Here is a 23,815-nt window from a genome sequence, read left to right as displayed (position 1 = left end):
GTCAGAGATGGTCCATCCTGCAAACACATATTCGTCCTTTGTCTCACTGTCTGGGATCAATACACAAAGACCAACTGCTAGCTACACCTATTGATGCACCCGGGATACAGGTAGCAGGCACCAAATGGTTAGAATAAAAAAATGCCAACTTTAAAAAAGTGGCATTTTCAGAATTGTGACTGAAAATCCGACTTTACCATAGAAGAGGGTTTTAAATTACAGCTCTTTAGACACCAAATGCGACATTTCTACTTGCTCCGAATTTAAAGTTATCACTTATTAAATATAATAATGTAATCCAATGTTATGCTCTTGGGGAGGTAGGCCTTGCAGTAGTGAAAAACAAAGGTACGTGTTTTTCACAACCAGGACATGTAAAACATAAAAGTACATGCCCATCTGTTTAAAACTGCACACACAGGCTGGAATGGCAGGCCTAAGACATATTTAAAAGACCACTGACATGCGGGGTACAATAAGTGTTGTAGGCTTACTAGTAGCATTTAATTTACAGTCCCTGGGTTCATATAGTGTCACTGCACTAGGGACTTGCAAGTAGATAAAATGTGCCAATTGAGTGTGAGCCAATTTTGCTATGTTTAAAGAAGAGGGCATAAGCACTTTAGCACTGGTTAGCAATAATAAAGTGTGCAGAAACCTAAAGCCAGCAAAAAACAGGAGGATGGAAGGTCAAAGGTTGGTGGAAAACCACACTAAGGATGTCATGTCCAACACTTATGTTACACATGTGGATGCTCTCTGAGTCATCTGTGCTCTGTGGAAAAATAGGTGGATGATAGGTTGGCAAAGAGCTGTGACCACTACTTCCTACTGCCTTGATACGTGCAATCCTCCTTTTACAAGCAATTTTTTTTTTTTTTTTGACGTTGATCAAATGTTTATAGAAAAAACAGAACAGTCATGGGCTCGGGGCGTTCACGTATGCCCCACCTGTTCTAACACAACTTCACAGACTCACTGTGAAGAGAACTCTCCATTTTGAGCACCTAGCTCTGGTGCAATGTGTTCTAAAAGCAGCTGTTCTCAGGCACAACAGAAGAGGTCTCAATCTGATCCTCGGAGAAATAGTCGTTCGTAAATTACAGCACACTACGGGTTAACATAACACCCGAGCGCGTGGGGGCAGCGGGCTCTAGCTGACTCTGGGGGGCCAGACTAACACTATTTTGTGCTATGTCCCTGATGCTGGGTTCATGCCATTCACATGTTTATTTCATTAGTATGGGAGAGAGAAGATGTGCCTTAGGCACAGGAAAGTGGTCAGGGCTTCTTAAGCCCTGGGCAAATGTAAGAACAAAGGGGCAGATTTACGAGAAACTGACGCATCTATACATATGCGTCAGTTTCCCTGCGCCTGACTGAAAAACCCTTGCTCCACCATCGATGCACCGTATTTACAATAAGGCGCACTATGGCGCAAGGATTGGCAGATGTGTCAGAAATTCTGACGCATCTGTTGGTGGAAAAGTCACGCATTGCTGGAGTTGTGTCATAAGCACGACACAACTTCAGCAATGCGTGTTGTGACCTATTTCCAATACACTGCGTCACTCAGTAACGTCCTAAATGTCACACAGTGTAGATTTCACTGTGTCACTTTTATGATGCTTTCCTGCATGGGAATGCCTACCCTGCATACATTTTAACCGACGCAGGTATAATGTCACGCAGGGCTTTACAATGTGACGCATCTCCCTAGATGCGTCACGTAGTGAATTTGCCGCATTTTTTATGCCGTCATTGCATTACAAAAGTGACGCAACAGCAGAGTAAAAGAGGCTCAAGGGGCTTGTAAATCTGCCCAAAAATCTGGAGATGCTTGTCACAGCTGCCCATCCTGTGTTTTTCCTCTTGCTATGACAGATTCTCATGTTCATGCACGTGATGTCTCTGATAGATAAAGCCACTTAGTATTCGGCTCTAATGCTTCTCAATTCAGCTCTTGGGGCAAAATCAAAAGGCTTTTTTTTACTGAACCCCCACCTCAGGGGTGAGACAGAAATTCCACATAGGTCCCCAACATAGGGCCTTTCTTCAGCCCCAGGTGTGTGAGAAGATTGAGTTAATGAATGAATGCAAGACAAGTCTACCACTGTGGATTGTTTTTGGACATCCCATTCTCGTCGCAAACTTGTTAAGCCTGACAGCTATGGTATGAAACAATTAGGGGCAGATTTACAAGCCCCTTGCGCCACTTTTGCGTAATTTTTAACATGGGAAAAGTTACATAAGGGTGGCGCAAGGGGCTTGTACATAAGCCCACTCAACGGACTCAACCTTTGGAGTCTGGTCTTGAATGTTGGGCAAACACGTTTGCACCGAACAAAGAATGCGGTACTTGAAATACGTAGATCACAACATGGATGAGACCCCTGCCTCTTCGGCCATTACCTGTGCGTGCTGACGGGCGTGGATTAGCCTAAGGGCTTTTCTGACGTCAAGATCCTTCGCTTGTCAGTTGCACATGACACTGGGCTCCGCCAGTTGTGTTTCCTTGAACTCCAATAAAAGGTTTGACTATTACATACCATACCAGGAGTCCTGTTTTTTCTGGCACTTTTACTCATTTCGCTTGAACAAGCCAGTTTGCCTAACTCAGCAGGAATGCATAGCAGGAGAAAAGGTCCCCAGTGTTGCTATGCAAATCCCTTTATTCTCCCTGACTGGTAATCTCCTTTAAATATATAATATTTGTTATAAATAATTTGCTTTGCAAATTTTCGTACATCTGTACCCATATCTAGTTTTACTCATTTTACTGATATTTATCCAAAATGGTGTTCAGGCCTGTGGAACAAAGACGTTGAAGTAGTGTAGTTCCGAATGTATTTATCCATTACATGCATACGAACACGTGGATACCTGCAGAGTGTTAGTGCTAATATTAGCCGATGACACTACAATACAATGGCCTGGGGCTGGACTGGCCGTAGTGGGCACTGGGCATTTCCCCGGTGGGCCGCCAGGGTGGGGGCCTGCTTTTGGCCCCTGGGGGCCGCTTTTGTTACAGGGCCGTTTTTGCAACATAGCTGCAATATCTCCCCCTGTAACAAAATCGGCCGAAACCGGCACTGGCAAACAGCTCGGCCGCACCCCGCCACCAGTCTATCATGGCTTGCCCCCTGGAAAAAAAATCCATGGGTAGTGTCAACCTGTGGGATGGATGTAATTCAGGAGTAACTTTAGCCCACTTTCTTCCCCTGTAACACTTTGGTGTCTGAATGTAATAGTAGGCCGACGCATGATGCAGAGTAGTGGTAGAAAAATCTATCTAATTTGCTTTTGTGCAATTACATGCAATTTTGGGAAAATTACCTGAAATTACACATAATCATAAGAAATTTCAAAATGGCATTTGGCTCTCTATTTTAGTGTGAATTTTTGTGTTGCATCCTCTTTGTATGCGAGGAAAGGGAACCAAAAGCGTAAGCATCACGTGCAACAGTCACTCTTGCTCTACTATTTATAGTATACCTGTGTATTTGTTTTAAATTTTTACTACAGATGTTGCATTTGCATTAAATATTTACCATGAACAGCACGTCGCTACCCACAGGGGCATAGTAGCATAATTTCAGGGATTTCACATGACAAGGGTAACTACCAAATGTATGCTACTTACACCAGCGTTACACACTTTTTGCCGAGGCCTAGTGCAGAGGCCAGTAGTTCAGTGTGTGCCAATCTCACAATGCTGGAAGTACAGAGTTTTGGTATCGCACAGCTCCTGTGGGTATGCTTACATTTTGAGGTTTTCCGTTGTAGTCCAATGTATTAGTTCGTTTCTGACCACATGTGGCTATGTAGGTGGGTAATTAGACATAACATGTGCTGTATGGATGGGCAGGCTGTTAACTAATGAATTCTGTGTAGTGTTCGCTGGCCTTTTCTGTGATGGTGACATCTTTGCATAGATTTTGCCAGCTGGCTTTTTGTTCTATTTCCTCACAACAGCCTATGAACTTGGGTTTATCTTATTTTGAGGCTCATCCTGGAGATTGCCTGGTGGTCTCAGGTGCACATTTTTGCTTGCTCAGTGGAGTCTGGTGAACTTTAGGAAGTAGTGGCTATCCACTGCAGTCTTATCATCATAACCATATCCCCGCTAGGGCAGCAGACAGTGTTCTCCATCACATTGCTCTTACCCACAACAAAAACAGAAACATGTCTAACAGTCTATCTGCACCTACTCTCCAACCATCCTTGCTGCTCCCTGTACTTTCTTATTGACAATTTTAAAAGCCATGTGCAAGCGTTTGCACCTATTAACTTAATTATGAGATTCCCCATCTAGCTCAAAGGTGTATCCTGTCTCTTGAATTTCTCAAAAGACTTTTCACAAATTCTTATACGTCTTCAGAATTGTAATTAATACATAGCAATATGCAAGCACCTGGACACCAATAGACTTTGTTAAAGTTTTTACTCTTAGCTTCACCTACTGGATAGTGCTGTAAAAATAAAGTAATCCTCCTTTAAATATACATTTACATGTTCTAAAACTACCCCAATGCAACACAAGTGATTTAAGGCAGGCATTTCCCATCTAGACACAGATCTGGAGCAATATCCCGATCAACATCAGTATGACTTCTGTACTTCTGTAATTTAGAAACAAATTGAAGGCCTGTCTCTTCAAAGAGCACTACCTACCTGCACAAAAGGATCCTATGTACATTCTGCTTTTGTAACCAATCATGTCCAAATAGTACCTCTCAGGCCCTTTATTGAATGTGCTATTGTCATCTCCTGATATCCTCTGCAAACCACCTTTTCAGGGTTCCCTGAGCTACCAATCTTATTGGTAGTTTGTTCAGTCCAGATACTCGGGGGCAGATCTACAAGAAACTAACGCAGCGCGGTGCCGCAAGTAATTTTGCTGCAGTGCGTTGCATTAGTTTGGAAGCATAGGTATGCGACATATTTATAATATGTTGCATCTCTGTGCTTCCCCCTGCACAGGCGCTCAAACTGCTGCCATAAGCCCGAGCAGGCACCCTTGCACCAGGGTGCAAGGACGCCTGCATCTTGGGGAGATTGTTTTTGTGCAGGAAGGGGCGCCTTCCTGCACAAAAACAATCAATTGAGGTGATTTCCTCTTCAAATGTGTGCTGTAGAATGCAGCACGCACTGAACAAGGAAAAAACGAGGAGAAATGAAAACATTACCCCTAGGGTGGCGTAGCATTCTGACGCATTTCCAGATTTATGATTTCTCATAAATCTGAATATGCATCAGTGGACATGGGTGTTGCGTGGGAAGACCCATGTCACGCCCCTAACAAGCAAAGTGTTGTGTGAACAGGGGCGATAATTACAAACACAGGTTAAGTCACGCAGGGTGACTTTACCTGTTCTTGTAAATATCACTTAGCAGGCTGCGCCACCAGTGCGTCACGCAACGCGATGCACTGGCGGTGCAAGGGGCTTGTAAATCTGCCCCTCAGTGCTCCAATCTTTTGTTCTCTTTGTCCATCTCTTGTACATGTCCCCTGAAAGCCTTCTTTGCGGAAAGCTAAAGTCTCTCCTTCGTTAAACGCGGAGTTGCTTTCATTACCTGTACTATTGACTAGTTTGTGAGCACATGAAATCTCAACGGTAACTAAGATGTGAAATATCCTTGCTGGCTTCCAGGTCACAGCTGCTCCTCTGCGCATCAGTGGCAATGGAACAGGGCCAAAATCCAACATACCAGATAGATCTGCATAACAGTCCAGAGCCTCATAGTTCACTTTCTGCCCTTGGTTGAGGTTAGCCTGGGATGCCAGAAAAGTAATAGGACATTTACATTTGTTAACCATTAGCTACATGCTGAACCATCTTGGCAAACTGCAATAAGAATGGTTTGTACTATTGTCAAAAATGCTTTACTTGTAAACATATTAGTAAAAGATTGCCTCCACCCACAAGCTCTCTCTCTCTTGCTTAAGCAAAGCTGAAGCACTCTAGGGGCATGTATGATATTTTACACCGTGTGCAAATACCTGGTGCAGGAAATTGGGTTTTTGATTGTGGGGACGAAAGCTCTTCTCAAGCAGCAACCAAAATCCTTGTCTGGGGGAACCACAAAAGTCACCAAATTAACCAGTGTTTAACCCTCTGGTTGTTTGGCACAAAAACAGTCAGGCGCAACTTAGAAGCACTGTGCTACGTATTTATGCAGCACACAAACAGTAATAAAGTGAGAAACATTAGAGGTATCCCACACCAACTTAGAAACATAGAGTAGACTTAAGTAAACAAATAGAGACCGATAGGACCAAAATGCAGTCAGTAGAACAGGAGAAATGCAATTTTAACGGTTTAGGTAAAAATAGCGCCAAGAAGCAGAAAGCAATACCTGTCTATGTTTATGCTAGACTGAGACAAAGTCACAAGCTCAGCACAATGGCAGTGGAGTGCGAGCCTGATACAGGGACCAGGCTAGTCCAGTCAAGAGGTTATCGAAGTCCAGTGAGCAGAGTTAAAAACTTCAAGATTTCACAGGCTAAGCTCAACTGATTTAGTCAAGGGTCTACGACCTGGGTAAGAAGCTCTTGGGGATAAGGAACTCACTCCGGCAGAGGGCAGCAAGGCTCAGGAAAGTCCAGATACAGCTCCAATTGCAGGTCCAGGCAGGTCCAGTTGCAGTAGGTCAGCTGGACAGTTGCAGGGAGGCTTCTGGAGCTTGTTGTGTCCAGGGAACTCAGAACAGGCCAGCCAACTGGCCCTTGGAGTCACTCGTGTTAGCCTGGGCTGAAGGGTGCAGGGTCAGTCTTCCTTCTCAGAGAGCAGGACAGGCCTCAAGCAGTAGGGGAGTACTCTGAAAGACAAGACAGGCCTCAAGCAGCAGGACAGCCCCATTGGGAACAAGACAGGCCTCAAGCAGCAGGGCAGTCCTCTGATAGCAGCAGACCAGTTTTCTGAAGAACAAGCCAGGCCTATTGCAGGAGGGCAGTCCACAGTGGAATAAGGAAGGCCTGAAGCAGCAGGGTAATTTTCTGGGGAACAATGTAGTCCTTGTTCTGAATTTCCACAGGTCCAGGAGTGAACTGGAGAATTGGTCTGAGGATCCAATATTTATACCTGGTGCCAGCCTTTGAAGTGGGAAAAGCATCAAGGCTCTTCTACATCTGGTTTCTGGAAACTTCCTCCCTTACCCTGCCCAGGTTCCATGAGGGCTAGGGTGTCTAAAGACTGGTGTGAAGTTCTTTGTAAGTGTGCTGGAGTTAGCTCCTTTGAAATGCAATTGGGGCAGGGCACAGGTTGGGCCAACATATCTTAGAAAGATTGTCCATCCTGCCACAAGTATTCCCCCTTTGGCTCACTGCCAACTTGGAAACAAGCTGCAGGAACCAAATGTCTAGGACAAGAAAATGACAACTTTTTTAAGACCAATCATACTTATTAAATGTAATAAGATAACCCAATGATGTCCCATGGGAGAGGTAGGCACAGCAATGAAAAAATAGTTTTGGAACTTTCACTGCCAGGACATGTAAAACGTAAAAGTACATGTTCAGGTTTTAAATATATTGCACTGTGCCCTCTAGGCTGAGTATAGTCTATCCTATGGGTGGCTTGTATGTATTAAAAAGGGTGGGTTACGCCTGGTAAATGTTTCTTTTTCCAGATTGAATTGGCAGTTTAAAATTGCACACAGGCTGCAATGGCAGGCCTAAGACAAGTTTTAAAAGACTTCTTAAGTGGGTGGCCCATCAAGTACTACAGGTCGATTGGTAGCATTTAATTTACAGGCCCTGGGTGCAGGTTGTACCACTTTACTAGGGACTTATAAGTAAATGAACTGTGCCAATTGGGTGTAAGTCAAATTGATCATGTTTAGAAGAGTAAGCAAAAGTACTTTAGCACTAGTTAGCAGTGGTGAGGTGTACAGAGTCCTTAATTTCAGCAAACAGGCGGAGAGAAAGCAAAAGGTTTGGCGGAAGACCACCCCAAAGGCTTTTAGGTCTAACATGTGCCACCAGCTTAAAGTAGAGAACTACCCACCTTCATGGGAGGTCTAATCACTAAGGCAGAAGAACCTGGATGGACCATCACCTTGGGGTGGTCTACCCAAGGTGGTGTTCCACTGTAGCATCCATTTCCTGTAGGGAAATGGACCACCTCAACAGGTTGAGATTTGTGCCCCTCAGTTGCATAAGCCAACTGAGGAGCCTGTGATCTGTCTGAACTCGGAAGTGAGTCCCAAACAGGTTTAGTCTTAGCTTCTTCGGTGCCCAGACCAGAGCAAAGGCTTCACTCTCGATTGCACTCCCCATCTGATCTCTGGGGAGTAACCTCATACTAATGAAGACTACAGGATGGTCTAGGCCCTCCTTATTAAATTCTGATAGTACATCCCCAAGCCAAGCTCTGAAGCATCTATCTACACTATAAGCTTCTTTGAAAAGTCAGGGGCCTTGAGTACAGGTCCTATGCACATTACCTCCTTGAGGGTGTCGAAGGCTTTCTGGTAGGCCTCTGTCCACGTCACCTTCTTGGGCTGCTTCTTAGAAATCAGGCCTGTTAAGGGGGCAATCATGGTGGCATTGTCCTTAACAAGCCTTCTGTAGTATCTAGTAAGGCCCAGGAAGGCCCTCACTTTAGTTTCAGTGTTGGGGGGTTCCCAGGCCAGGATTGTCTCATTCTTGGTATAGAGGGGCTGCACCTTGCCTCCTTCCAATAAGTGTCCCAGATACACCAGACATCCCTGCTCTATCTGGCACTTGCTGTCCTTCACAGTCAGGCCTGTCTGTTGCAGAGCCTGAACCACATCCTGAAGGTAGAACAGGTGATCCTCCCAGCTGGAACTATAAGCAGCTATATCATCAAGGTAGGCTGCACTGAAGCCCTCCTTTCCAGCCAGGACCCTGGTGACCAACCTCTGGAAGGTGGCAGGGGCATTCGTTAAACCAAAACGAATCACCCTAAATCGGAAGTGGCCCTCTGGGGTGGAGAATGCATACATCTCAGGCATGGCAATCTGCCAGTACCCTGAGGTGAGATTGAAGGTACTCAGGTGCTTGGCAGCTTCCATTCTGTGAATGAGCTCATCAGCCCGGGGGATGGGATGAGCATCTTTTATAGTAACTGAATTGACCCCTATAATTGACACAGAATCTAAGCTCTGGGGTGGCGCCCGGTGGGATGTCTTTGGGTACCAGCACTACAGGACTGGACCAGGGACTATTGGAGTACTCAAACAACACCGATTCAAGCATCTTGGGCACTTCCTTCTTGATGCTAGCCCTCACCTTGTCTGATAGTCTGTAAACAGTGTTTTCACAGGCATACTTCTGTATTAATGTCATGGTTACACACATGTGTAAGCCCAGGGATGAGGGAGAACAGACAGGCAAGCTTCCCCAACAGCTAGAGGAGAGAGATTGACACCTACCACCTACCACTGACCCATCCTGTTCCTTTGAAGATGGGAGATCGGGGAGAGGTTCACTTTCCTCTTCCACCCTATCATCTGTCACCAGGAGCATGGTGACTTCAGACCTCTCATAATGGGGTTTGATTGACATGGAGTATCCTTGAGGGACTCTTGGGGGTCTTGAGGGCTACCACATATGTGACCTTCCCCTTTCTCTCCTTCACCTCATAAGGCTATGACTAGCGGTCTTGTAGGGTCATGGGTCCCACTGGCTCCATCAGCCACACTTTCTCTCCAGGCTAAAACTCGACCAGAGCGGCCTTCTGGTTATGCCAGAGTTTCATCACCTCCTGGTTGGCCTCTAGGTTCTCATAAGCCTTCTCCCAGAAGGGTTGTATGTGGTTTCTGAGAACCAACATGTAGCTAACTACATCCTGGGGTTGCTTTTTGAGTACTTGCTCCTACCTCACCTTCACCGGACTGCGAGGTCCCCTAATAGGGTGACCATAGAGGGGCTCAAATGGGCAAATCGCAACCCCTCTTTCTGTAGCAACTCCCTGTAGGCAAAAAAGCAGGCATGGTAAAAGGACATCCCATTTCTGCCTCATGGGTTCAGAAAGGCCCATAATCGCACCTTTGAGGGTCTTATTGAACCTCTGAACAAACCCCTTGGCCTGACCCCTTGGTCTGAGGGTAGCAGGGTGTGAGGAACTTATAAGTTACCCCACACGATTCCACATTGACTTCATGTCTGCAGACATAAAGTTTGTGCTCCTGTCAGACAGTCCAGCTTTGGGGAACCCCACTAGGGTAAAATTCCCCATCAAGGCTCTAGCCACTGCAGGTGCAGTTATAGGTCCTCAGAGGGATGGTGTCTGACTGCCAAGTGGCATGGTCCGGCAAAACCAGGATAAACCTGTCGCCGAAGGCAGTTTTGTAGTCCGACAATGTCGATGCCCACCTTTTCAAAGGGGGTGTCAACAACAGGTAAGAGACCCAGGGGAGCCTTTCACTTTTTTCCTGGCTTCCCACCAATCTGGCAGATGGGATATGACCTGTAGAATGCACCTGTCTTCATCCAGGACCAGTAAAAGTGGGTGATAAGCCTGGCAATGCTCTTGTACTGTCCCAGATATCCTGCCAGGGGTATATAATGAGCCAGACCCAGTAGGAAGGCCCTGTAGTCTTGGGGGACCACACCACCAACACACATGTTACCCTAGGCTTAGGGGCCTTAGGCTCACTATATTGGAGGTCATTTTCCTAAGGAGAAGAAATGGGATCCAGGTGACCACTTGGACGCAACTAGATGACGTTGTCTTTGCAGACAACCTGGCCCTCCTCTCCCATACCCATCTGCGTATGCAAGAGAAGACTGACGAGGTGGCAGCAAGATCAGCACAACTTGGCTTCGAGATTCACAGGGGAATACCAAGATCCTGAAGGCAAACATGGCCTGCACATTTGTAGTCACTCTTGCAGGCGACACACTGGAAGATGCTGAGGCCTTCACCTAACTGGGCAGTGTCGTAGACAAGGAGAGTGGAGCAGTCACCCATGTCAAGGCAAGAATCAGCAAAGCAAGGGCTGCCTTCATTCAGCTGAAGAAGATCTAGCGCTGCTCCAAGGGCCTAACACTGCAAACTAAGATCAGGCTTTTTAACGCCAGATCTTCATCAACTCCTGCCTGAGGAAAATCCAGCAAACCGGCTGTCCAAACACCATCAACAACAAAGACCTATGGAAGCAGGCTTTCCAACTTCCTGCTCATGAAGAAATCTTGACAAGACGCTGGGGCTGGATAGGTCACAGATAGGTCACACCCTACGCAAGCCTGCATCAAACACTACCAGGCAAGTCCTGACCTAGAACCCTCAAGGGAAAAGGAAAAGAGAAAGGCTTAGAAACACCTGGCACAAAGACCTCGAGGCTCACTCAAAGAAAAACCCTGCACAAAGGTGGCTGGAGAGTCCTGCTTGATGGCTTACACCCCAGGAGGGGTGGTAGGCATAAGTAAGTAAGTCTCCCAAAAGATGAGGTGACCTGAAGAGGTGCTATCAGTTACCTGGGCCTCAGCTTGCCACCTCAAGCCCTCTAAAGTTGGGCACTCTCTCTCAGCTCTACAGAATTCCACCCTCAACTTGTCATCCAGCAAGCTCAGGCAGGTCTTCCTGGAGAAGAAATGTCCTCCTTTCTAGATTCCGGGGTGGTGCCCTCACACTTAGCCTTCTCCTATACCGTAAGAGTTTTTGCAGCTGGTTCCCATGCCCCTTGTCCTTCCTCTGATAGCTCCCTGAGCCTATTTTTTTCAGGCTACAGGCATCCGTGACTCCTCTCTTGGACTGCCATAGACCTTGTGGTCAGGAATACCCACTCAGGCAACCATAACATCTCCAGGTGGGACCTGAGCTCCATTTCTTTCCAAACAGTGTGCTCTATGTCATTCCCTACAACTGATCTGTGTATTCAATCAAAGTCACACACCACCATTTACTCATTGCACCAATGATTGTGATTTTATTTCATCACATTATTTAGATAAATCAAATTATACGGTACAATGTATTACACATTTAAATTATTAAAAGGCAGGTGCACACAGGGTGAAGTGACGAGTGCATAGGAGGGATTTGTGTAAAGTGATGTGAAAGAGGGACGGCATATATATATCAGCAATCAGTAATAACAGCCTATCCAGCCAGATATCTGGCATATACATAAATGATAAATCATAACACAATTGGGTAGATGCAGATATACACGCTCTGTCATCTGGGTTTGACAATAAAACAAAATACTGTTGACGTTTCGACCCCAATGTAAAACAGAAAACTTTGCGCGTTGGGGGTGGGGTCTTCATCAGGACTGAGGTGAGGGAAGGTAGTGGGCACCAAAAACAAGCAGCGAGAAAACTTCAGGCTGGGGATTTTGAAGCTGGGCCTTGTGTGCTCTCAGAATTTTCACAAATGGTCGTAGTCCGAAAAATGCAGGCCAAGGTTGATCAGTAACCTATGGCTGTGGGCTGCCGGAGACAATGGACAAACAGCTCGCTTTGAAAATACATTGCACCAAATCCATGCTGGTCACCTGGTCAGAGTAAAGAAAGCACGATACGTTTCTAAGATACAGCATGATTTTCCCACTCTTGCTATATTTTGTGCCTTCTTTTGGTCACTGCCCTATGAACAATGAACGCCAATAGGTTGCAGTGAAAGTTTATCCCAGCCGAGGGTTTGCCTTATCCTTTTTACTCAGTGATTATTCTTGGGGTCTGAAAATATGTTGGACTTGTCATTAGATCCAGGGAAAGGAGAGTATCAGAAGTGGCTAAGGGCTGCCTGAAGAGACATTTTCCATTTTCAGGTGTCACATTGATATGTACAGAGACTTTCACTGATGGGGGATACATGATAGCCCATGATCATCTGGGCATATTCGTAGTCCCCATAAAGGTGATCCTTAGGGAAATTGCTAATGCATTTTTTGCAGCTATTTGAGACACCTAAAGTCGAACTAGATTTTTATAAATTCATAGATCTTTGTTTGTGACAAGCGGAAAACAGATTTTAAGGAATGTATTTTGGGTAGGAAACACAGAAAATAAGTCGTTTTTACATATATCAAGCTCATTTGCAAAGATTAAGGGGCTTATTTACAAGCCTCTTGCGCCGCCGGTGTGTCACTTTTAAAAAGGCAAAAAAGTGATGTATCTGCGGCGCAAGGGGCTTGTAAATAAGCCCATAAGGGTGTATTATTTTACCCACAAGAAATATTTCATTTAAAATATGTTAAGTGTTTCTACAATAAGAGTAAAAGAACACAACAGTTTTAACTTTAAATAACAATTTATTTATCTGTACATATTCACACAAAAGCATACAATCTCCTTTTCTCCCCGAATTGTAAAAATAATAATAGATATATACATCATGGTATCTAAATACAACTGGCACAAAAATCATGATTCGAAAGTCATCCAAAATGGCAGCTGTGAAGGCCAGATTATTGTAAGTCATCTGCATAGAGTATAGAATAAATATATAATAATGTCTATATTTATACAAAGGCACTGCAATGGAAATCCAGTGGTGTGACTGAGGTGCCAGAATAGGTGAGAACTTGAGACTTAAACCTTCCTGCGCCTTCCTTTTTATATGTCGATCCCTTGTCGTTGACTTGCATCCTCCCAAGAGAATCAGAGCCACAGGATGAAAAGGGATGAGACATCTGCCCTGGGTTCTGATTCAATGATTCCCTCTCACCTATCACTGAAAATGACCCTGCCCAGTGCAACTTGAATTAGCTGGTCATCATTTATTTTGTGTCCTCAGTTAAGGGGAATGTATTTGACGATGTCTTCATGCATCGGAGCTTAACTCTTCACCCTAGATTGCTTAGTTTGAACATTGTCAGCCTGTTGATATTTTTATTATCAAAAATGCTAAGCAAGTCATAATATTGCAGGCCAGCTGTATATGCTATGGTTGAGAAAATATTGCATTGAATATGTCTTGATCATTAGAGAACATCTATTTACTTCAGTCTATATAACCATGTCTCAGATATTCAGCCGTAGGCTCTTGGCGCTTGATCCAGAATACCTGTGAGGGCCTGCTTTCGACCTCATGGTCACAGGTTCAAATCCCTGCAGGTCCACTCAGCCTTTCATCCATCTGAGTTCGATAAAATGAGTACCTTTGAGTTGGGGAACCATAAACATCTGTTATTCATGGCCTTCATACCCTTGGGTGAATCGTGCGCTTTACAAATACACGTTAAGTTATACCCGTATTACGATGTTATAGTCGGAAATGCAGTTCACCTTCCATCAAAATGCATTTAGTTTTCAGGTGTAGTGCCTAAGACATCTATTAGCATCAGTGCTATGCGTATCCATTATCCACACCACAAGCACATCAAGGGCATTGAGAAGGGAAACTGACTTCCCCACAATGCCCCTTGCTGGAGTGAATACATGTGCCATCAGAGAAAAAAATAAAAAAAGGGAGAGTCATAGGACACAAAGAAATTCCTACCACGTGGATTGATATTTGATTTCATAAGGGACCTCCCCGATTACTCCAATAGCCAACTGCTTCTTTTTATTAGTCACTGTATAATATGTCACTATTGGTTTTGGTCACTATCCTGGAGCACAAAAGTCACTTGGATCAATTTTTATTTTCTATATAGTGTGAATACACATCAATTGTTTTATATGATTGTTCTTTACAAAATAAAAGTTACGCTCATGTTCGGCTGAAGTGGACTTGATAGAAATTCCTTTGTTTGTGGGCTACAATTTCAAAACTTTGATTGATTCCATATTGAACCAATATAATAACAGAGTTAGAAGGACAGAACTCCCTATTCTAACTACAAACTCTATTTTGGATACAAGGAAGTAACATACCTTACTTTATTTTCCCATTTGTTGTTTAAATTAGTTAATTGTGAACATTGTTTGTTGGCTGACTAGCTATACCCAGTTCGCAGGGACATATAGGTTGCTCTTGCTTCTTGTTAAAATCAGAGGGGGCGGCATGTGATGCCTGGAAGCAGAGGTGGACTAGCTGGTCTAGGGTTCATTAAATTTTTCAATAGGTATGTCCTTCTGGACGTGCAGAAGGTCTGCGCCACAGTGAGTCATATTATGTGCCTCGAATGTGGGACTTCATACTCCAGCGATAAAGTGAATAAGCCATTCCAGTGCTGGAGATGTTGGAGAGAGGAAGCACTAGAAAACTGCCTATGACCTCAGATGATCTCTCTTGTGGAGTGAATTAGAATCATCTCTTCACTCACCAGATGCTAAATGTACTTTTCCTGCACCCCTGCAAACTAGGGTGGGACCATTTGTGCAAATCGGCAAACAAGCAGCCCGGCTACCCTCAAGGGAATGCATTTCCTATGGATCAGATTCCTTTAAAACGTATTGTCTTTATTCAGTACATAAGATATTTGTTGGGCCTATATTGGAAAATAACCATGGTTAATTCATTGGAATTTCCCCCTTAGAGAGACTCTTTGCTCTGCTCAAGGCAGCTATGCCCTGTTAAGAACAAGTTACTGGAGGTAGTATTTTGACTTACAAAGAAAGGGTGAGAATAACCTCAGGAGGTGCTGGAAAGCCACTGAGGGTGCCAGAGGCAGAAGTGAAAGGTCGTGTTTCATAAGGAGATAAACTTATTCTTAGGGGAGAGGATGTAGCCTAACGGCTAGGGCGGTCAATCTCTAATCTGGGGAACCGCGTTCAAGTCCCTGCAATGATGCTCAACATCCTGTGATTCTGGGTAAATCACTTAATCTCCCATTGCCTACAAAAAACAACAACAACAAAAAATTAATGTGTCCTTGTGTAACGCAACTGGTGCTCATGTAAAGCGCTCTGATACCTGATACCTTTGAGTCAAGTTTGCGCTATATAAAAAAACTTTTTGTTTAAACTGCCTGTATCCATTCTAGGCCTGATGTAACAAAATATGGGAACAACATATATGATGTTTCATATTTGAACAATTCTATGAAGGCAATGGACTGGGATGACAGGTGCCATCTTTTTTCAATCGAAAACCCCAACACATATAAACGTCAATTTCAAAAGGACTTGCAGTGGCCATATAGAACCCCCATGGACCAGGAGGGTGTTTTTGACCTCCCTCTGAAATTTTTGCTGATGGCAAAGGGCAGGAAAAGGAATGCTAAAGCAGGTAGGTCCTCATTGACCTGGACCCTACACCAAGAACCAACACTAAGGGCGTGAGGGGAAACAGCGTTTACAACGCTGGTAATACCACGCGGTTAGGTTACAACGCAGAAGTTACATCATCTGCGTTGTTACCACGCATGGCATTACATCGCAAGTTGTTTCAACGACTTGTGCTAGATGGCGCGCAACACCAGGGAATGTGTTCGATTTTAAATCCAACACATTCCCTGCTGTTGCGCTAACTGGATTAGGAATAGTAATTTATAGTATTACTAAATCCAGTGCGCCATCTAGCACAAGTTGTAGAAACGACTTGCGATGTAAAGTCATGCGCGGTAACAACGCCGACGATGTAACGTCTGCGTTGTAACCTACTGCGGGGTAATAGATGGCGTAGTAACATCATACAGTCCTTTGAGGGATGATGCAGGGTCGTAGAGCAGATTTCTATAGAGGACTTCCAAGTTCAGAGCAAAAGGTGAGCTCTTTTCTCAATCAGAACGAGGTATGGAGCTTCACAGTTGAACCGGACTTTGGGTGGCCCTAGGTGGGCGTTGCATCGCAGCCAGGCTTCTCAGGGAAGAGGGGATACGCCATCAGCGTGGTCTCTGTTATTAGCTTCTCCCAGGACACCTGCTTGGAGTCTGATCAGTCTGTAAATTGCTAGGTGCATGGGAGAATGGATGTAGAAGCTGGATAGCTGTGCCCTGGGAACGCTGGTGTCACTGCCCCTCACCACCGGGCATTGGGGTAGGACTGCATCTGTAGCAACAAGAATAAAATGAAAATACAATTTAGTGAAGTAATTTTTCCAAAGCCAAACTGTAATCAATTACAATTTCCACAAATTCACAATGTAAGAAACGGAATTCTTAAAGAACTTGCATGCTTCACCCTGCTAACTTCTACATTTCAGGCTCTTGAATCCTGAGCTACAAGGATGCCTTTGATGCCAGCATCTCTGACGATGGAGTGGCCTTCAACAAAATCAGGATAGTTCCCAACCGGCTAGGGTGTTCCAAGTATGGGACCAGATGAATAGGTTGCATTGGACATTCAAGGAGGCGAGATGCATAGGTGTAGTGTGGGAGAGATGGAGGTATGAAAGAGTCATGTAAGTACCAGGATCTATGAGCACAGCTAAGGCAGTGAAGATATTATGGCGGAGTTGTGGTTCTGGAACAATGGGTGATGAATGAAGTGTTACAGGAGGTGGGAAGGGGCGTCTCACGAGAACCGAAAATGGTGATACAGGCTTGAATGTCTTTCAGGAGGGGTAGTAAGGAAAACATTGCATCATAATTGTTAAAGTTGCAGGCCACTCAAGAGGGATGTTAACGATAAGTAAGAGGAAAAATAGAACTGCGACTAAGACCCCAATCCTGACAGCCACGCAATAGTGCAGCCTCCAGCGCAGAAACTAAGCATCCCATTTGGGAACAGCATGTAACAGACTATGTTATTACACATTCTGGAATTCACTAAAAGCGCATGTGCTCTATTTTCTGGCATGATTTGCACCAGGTTTGACTAGGTGACAATCAAGAGAGTAAAACCTTGCAGCGCGTGTAGTTTGCCTCCTGGCTGTGATAACGAGTTGAGCACAAATGGGAATTTTCACCCAAGTCAGTATTTTCAAACCCTTTGTGATCGGGGCCTTCACGAGCCACTTTGGCATCAAAACAGACAGAGAAATATGCAGGCTAGGTGGACCTGGCAGCCCCTGAGGTCCCATCTACAGGTACAGAACCAGGCATTCCGTCACTAGATACTGAATGAATCACTCCGATGGATTGAAAATATCTAATAGTCCACCAGCTCCTCCACTGTTCCCATGCCACCCTCCCAGCGGGCACCTAGAGCTTGCCTGCTTTGGAAACTCATTCAAAGGCTTTAGAAATGAGGATGAGTGCCAGCTGGCACACGGATGGAGAACTAGCAATTATATCATATAATGTGATAGCGACTTTAGTCAGTGCAGACCCTCGCCTGATCTGCACCATAAATCTATAGAGTATTTATAACTCTACGTGAGAAGTGTTTGCAAAGCGCCAACAATCTCCGGTGGCCAGGGTGTCGCTCCCGGCATGGACTTTGGCTTAAAGAGAGCCCTGTGTGTAATGGAGCCAGACAACACCCTGCCTAGTGGTCCATGCATCCCGAGCTCTCCCAGTGTAATGGAGCCAGACAACGCCCTGCCCAGTGGTCCATACATCTTCGAGCTCTCCCAGTGTAATGGAGCCGGACAAGGGCCTGCCCAGTGGTCCATGCACCCTGAGCTCTCCCACTGTAATGGAGCCAGACCAGGGCCTGCCCAGTGGTCCATGCATCCCGAGCTCTCCCAGTGTAATGGAGCCAGACAACGCCCTGCCCAGTGGTCCATACATCTTCGAGCTCTCCCAGTGTAATGGAGCCGGACAAGGGCCTGCCCAGTGGTCCATGCACCCTGAGCTCTCCCACTGTAATGGAGCCAGACCAGGGCCTGCCCAGTGGTCCATGCATCCCGAGCTCTCCCAGTGTAATGGAGCCAGACCAGGGCCTGCCGAGTGGTCCATGCAGTCTCAAACTCTCCCAGTGTAATGGAGACAGACAGAGCCCTGCCCAGTGGTCCATGCAGCCTCGAACTCTCTCAGTGTAATGGAGCAAGACAACGCCCTGCCCAGTGGTCAATGCATCCTCGAGCTCTCCAAGTGCAACAGAACCAGACAAGGGCCTGCCCAGTGGTCCATGCATCCCGAGCTCTCCCAGTGTAATGGAGCCAGACAACGCCCTGCCCAGTGGTCCATGCATCCTCGAGCTCTCCTAGTGTAATGAAGCCAGACAGAGCCCTGCCCAGTGGTCCATGCATCCTGAGCTCTCCCAGTGTAATGGAGCCAGACAACGTCCTGCCCAGTGGTCCATGCATCCTCGAGCTCTCCCAGTGCAAAGGAGCCAGACAGAGCCTTGCCCAGTGGTCCATGCATCCCCGAGCTCTGCCAGTGTAATGGAGTCAGACAACGCCCTGCCCAGTGGTCCATGCATCCCGAGCTCCGCAAGTGTAATGGAGTCAGACAACGCCCTGCCCAGTGGTCCATGCCTCCCGAGCTCCATCATAATGGAGCCAGACAACCCCCTGCCCAGTGGTCCATGCATCCTCGAGCTCTCCCAGTGTAATGGAGCCAGACAACGCCCTGCCCAGTGGTCCATGCATCCTCGAGGTCTCCCAGTGCAACGGAGCCAGACAGAGCCCTGCCCAGTGGTCCATGCATCCCCAAGCTCCGCCACTGTAATGGAGCCAGAAAATGCCCTGCCCAGTGGTCCATGCACCCTCGAGCTCTCCCAGTGTAATGGAGCCAGACAGAGCCCTGCCCAGTGGTCCATGCATCCCCGAGCTCTCCCATTGTAATAAAGCCAGACAACGCCCTGCCCATTGGTCCATGCATCCTTGAGCTCTCCCAGTGTAATGGAGCCTGACAACGCCCTGCCCAGTGGTCCATGCATCCCGAGCTCTCCCATTGTAATAAAGCCAGACAACGCCCTGCCCAGTGGTCCATGCATCCTCGAGCTCTCCCATTGTAATAAAGCCAGGCAACGCCGTGCCCAGTGGTCCATGCATCCTCGAGCTCTCCCAGGTCACCTGCTTCTGGCTCCCCTTACCTGTGCTTTCCTGCCATCCTGTGCAGCATAAGCGTCTTCGGCGCGGATTGTCGAGTTATTGCTGTTCACCTGGGTGTTTGCAGTGGCTCGAGGGATGATGACATCATAGGGAGTTTCCCCCTAGAAAGAAAATGAAATTCAATTCAAAAACTGGTTCAGAAAGTACGGATCAATACTCATTTCCATTAGGGCTATAGCATTCATCTGCCGGTGAAGGGCTAGTTTTCAATGCAACATGAATCCGTGATCCGCTACCAATGAACATCTGTTACCCAGCGCCAAGATACCCTTCTGGGTAAGCGTGAGCTTTACAAATACACATGTTATATTGTGTTATGATATATAATTAACGTTAGTATCAATTTGTGTAACTCACGCCACAAGAGGACATCTTTGTTAATGCTTATGTAATAAGTGCAATAATTATCAAAACGTTCTTTATTCAGCTGTAGTCACAGACATAAAAGTGCACATGCATTATACCAACAGGTTTATAATAAAAACAATATAAAAATGTATACATATATACACATTCACTGCAAGACTATATTTAAAGCAGACGGAATAAAACATTAATGCATCTCGCTGTTATCAGTCAGTCTGATTACGAATTTGGCGGTGTGGGAGCGGTTGCCCCGCTTGCATGCCGTCAAACTCATTTGCTGACTTCCCGCTAGATCAGGAGTTTTCTCCTGGCGGTGCTTTGGTGGTCACAGGCGGTGAGCCTTAGAAAGGCACTGCAACGGGAACGCCAAAGCAAGTTTCTGCACAGCATGGGCTATTAAGTTCATGGCATGCTGGAACTTGGAGTGCATGCATACAGGGGAGCCCACCATGTGCCCCTCTGCATGCATCCCCTTGCACTGAGGCAAGAGAGGGCCCTGTAGGGCCCCTTTGTTTCCTCATCATCACACTTTTCATGACAGGCTCACCGCCATGAAAAGGGTGGATGTGTGGAAACTCGTAATATGTTTGGTGGTGCCGCAGCGTCACGGCCAGCATATTGCGGCTTCACACTGCTGCAACATCACCGAGGAATCACAGATCCCCGGCGGTTGCAGCGGTGCTTTGGCGGTCTGACCACCAAACTCATAATAGGGCGGTCGGACTGCCGGTGCAGCGATGCCCGTACCGACAGCGTGGGTTTGGCAGTCCATCGTACCACCAAATACATAATTAGGCCCATAATCTCTTCTTGGTATGCAGACAGCATGCAATAAAATTTAACACAGTGTAACATTGCTCAAGAGTATCTAAATGCTGTATGAGAGAGATGGCCACCCTATGGCATCTAGTAGAAAAAACACGAAACAAGGTTATAAGGAATCATTTCCTATGGGGTGTGTAAAGTCCACAAAAAAGAATAAAGTGCAACATGCTCTTACTTGATCTACCGTCGCACGGGAATGCAAGGAGGAACACAAGTCATGATCCTGGAGTGGGAAAAGCCACTAAAAAGTGGACAAGGTAAAAATATTGCCTTGTAAGTAGAACCTATGCCATTCTTTTGGAAAACTTTTAAGGTCAACCTCTGGGGCTGGATTCATATCAGTGCTCTAGCATAACAACTCCAGATCCCTTACCAGCATTCCAGCCCTATGCTTGTTAAAACTAAGCCTGGGCGTAGGCGGCGTAGTTGGGCTACGTGGAGCTGCGCGTAGTGTGGCAAAATCTACGCACACTCGCGCGCGCCGCGTAGCCCCACTACACGCTGCCCGCCCACCCTAATCTTAAAATAATTAAAAGAAGGTTAAAAAGTAAATTTAAACCTCTTACCTTCAGCGCGGCGTCCCGGGGCTCCCTCTTCTTGCTGACGATAACTTCTTCACACAAATGCGCATGCGCAGGCGTCCGCGCATGCTCATTTGCATGAAGAAGTTACCGTCAGCGAGAAGAGGGAGCCCCGGGACGCCGCGCTGAAGGTAAGAGGTTTAAATTTACTTAACCTTCTTTTAATTATTTTAAAATTAGGTCGGGCGGGAGGCGGGTGGCGGGCAGCTCTGCTTCGCTACGGTGTGTGCGTAGCGCTGCCTGCTTCGCCTACTCCGTAAATGGCGAAGCAGGTAGTGCTACGTGCACTCCGTGGGCGAAGCGGAGCACGACGCCCAGGCACTTTTTAAGAAACAACCCTTTCACCAAATGAAGAGCTCACAAAGTTTCACTATAATTATCGGACCCCTAGCTCGAAGAAAGAGTCCTTATTCTATGTCAACCATGGAATTCTAGCTACATTATCTAAGGCAGAACAATTCAATAAACTCGCTTTGGTGAAGTGGGCTTCTGGCTTCCTCCAAGCTCTCATCCATAACAAAAGAGGGTGAAATGTAATGCAGTTAACAAGGAAGCCCAACACAGCTCAGCACGACAACACACAGTAGGTGAAGACTGCAGTTCAGCCAGAAGCCTAAGTATGAACCTGTTCTCAATCTTCTGCAAGGGGCTGGCATTCGTGCACCCCCAGACACCAGCCCCAAAGTGCCGCCTGACATGCTAGAATTACCCATCTCAGAATAGCAGATAGGGCCTCTAGATATGTTTGCTCACACTGGTCGTCCATTAGTCTCAGGTTCCTAACAGTGACTGCATATGTTCCCCAGGGAATAACATCTACCTTGGGCTTCTCACACTGTATGACATTTACCCTAAAATCCTCAGAAACTCCGACCATGCAACCCATACATTTCAAAACCTGTTCAGAAATAACGCAAACCACTCAGTAGTAATGCAATCCATTCAACTCCCCTTAGAAGCCATTTTACTCTGTTCAGCTCAGGGGTATCTTCATCCAGGCAACTCCTGTTCAACTCTTCTTTCCTCTGGAGTATTAGAATCCATCATTCTTACCTCTGCTGTTGAGCAAAGTAATCCTTGCAACTCAGGATTATTGTAATCCTTGCAACTCAGGATTATTGTAATCCTTGCAACTCGGGATTATTGTAATCCTTGCAACTCGGGATTACTGTAGTCCTTGCAACTCAGGATTATTGTAATCCTTGCAACTCTGGATTATTGTAATCCTTGCAACTCAGGATGATTGTAATCCTTGCAACTCAGGATTATTGTAATCCATGCAACTCACCTTCCCTCAGGCGTATTAGAATCCACCCTCCTTTCTTTTGCTTAGGAGAAATGAAGACCATGTTCTCTCCTTTGCTCAGGAGTAATGGAAGCTGTCATACTCTCCTTTGGATACTCTCCTCTGTTTAGGGGTTATATAATGCACCCACTCTCTTTTGCTCAGGCAAATCAGAAGTCATCATACTCTCCACTGCTGAAGAGTCATTTTATCCATGTTCAACTCCTTTGCTCCGAGGTACTAACACTATCCTACTCTCCTTTTTTCAGGAGTAATAGAGTCCATTGTACCCTCCTCTTCCCTGAATTATTGTAGTTCATCCAATCGCCTTTGCTCGGGAATATTACAAGCCAACTTTACTCCTCTGCCCAGGAGTAATGTGATCCATGCTGCTCTCCTTTGTGCGGGAGCAAGGGGTGTTATCATACTCACTTCCACTCTCAGACATAAGGTGAGCCAACCTCTTTCCTTTGCTCAAGAGTAATGGAAGTCATACTACTCTCCTCAGTTCAGGAGTAATGGAAGTCATAGAACTCTCCGCACCCAGGAGTAATAGAAGTCAAACTACTCTCCTCAGTTCATGAGTAATGGAAGTCATAGAACTCTCCGCACCCAGGAGTAATAGAAGTCATAATACTCTCCTCAGTTTAGGAGTAATGAAAGTCTTAGAACTCTCCGCATCCAGGAGTAATAGAAGTCATACTACTCTCCTCAGCTTAGGAGTAATGGAAGTCATAGAACTCTCCGCACCCAGGAGTAATGGAAGTCATACTACTCACCTCAGTTCTGAGATAATGAAAGTCTTAGAACTCTCCACACCCAGGAGTAACAGAAGTCATACTGCTCTTCTCAGTTCAGGAGTAATGAAAGTCTTAGAACTCTCCACACCCAGGAGTAATAGAAGTCATATTACTCTCCTCAGTTCAGGAGTAATGAAAGTCTTAGAACTCTCCGCACCCAGGAGTAATAGAAGTCAAACTACTCTCCTCAGTTCAGGAGTAATGGAAGTCATA

At 45.9% G+C, this 23,815-nt stretch overlaps 1 protein-coding gene across 1 annotated transcript in view; it reads right to left on the bottom strand.

Moving 5' to 3' along the window:
* Nucleotides 1–13,207: 13,207 nt before the first annotated feature.
* GPRC5C (G protein-coupled receptor class C group 5 member C) overlaps nt 13,208–23,815 on the bottom strand; it is a 137,810-nt gene continuing 127,202 nt past the window's right edge. Inside the window, exons 4-5 of the mRNA XM_085617367.1 lie at nt 19,727–19,846; nt 13,208–16,852 (exon numbers count right to left, since the gene is read on the bottom strand). Coding sequence (XP_085473493.1) covers nt 16,823–16,852; nt 19,727–19,846 — 150 coding nt within the window. The 3' untranslated portion in view covers nt 13,208–16,822. The remainder of the gene's footprint in view (nt 16,853–19,726; nt 19,847–23,815) is intronic.

This window comes from Triturus cristatus, chromosome 7 (assembly GCF_964204655.1).
Source record: "Triturus cristatus chromosome 7, aTriCri1.1, whole genome shotgun sequence".
NCBI lineage: Eukaryota > Metazoa > Chordata > Amphibia > Caudata > Salamandridae > Triturus > Triturus cristatus.
The sequence above is the reverse complement of the archived record's forward strand: the minus strand, read 5'-3'. Positions and strand labels throughout refer to the sequence as shown.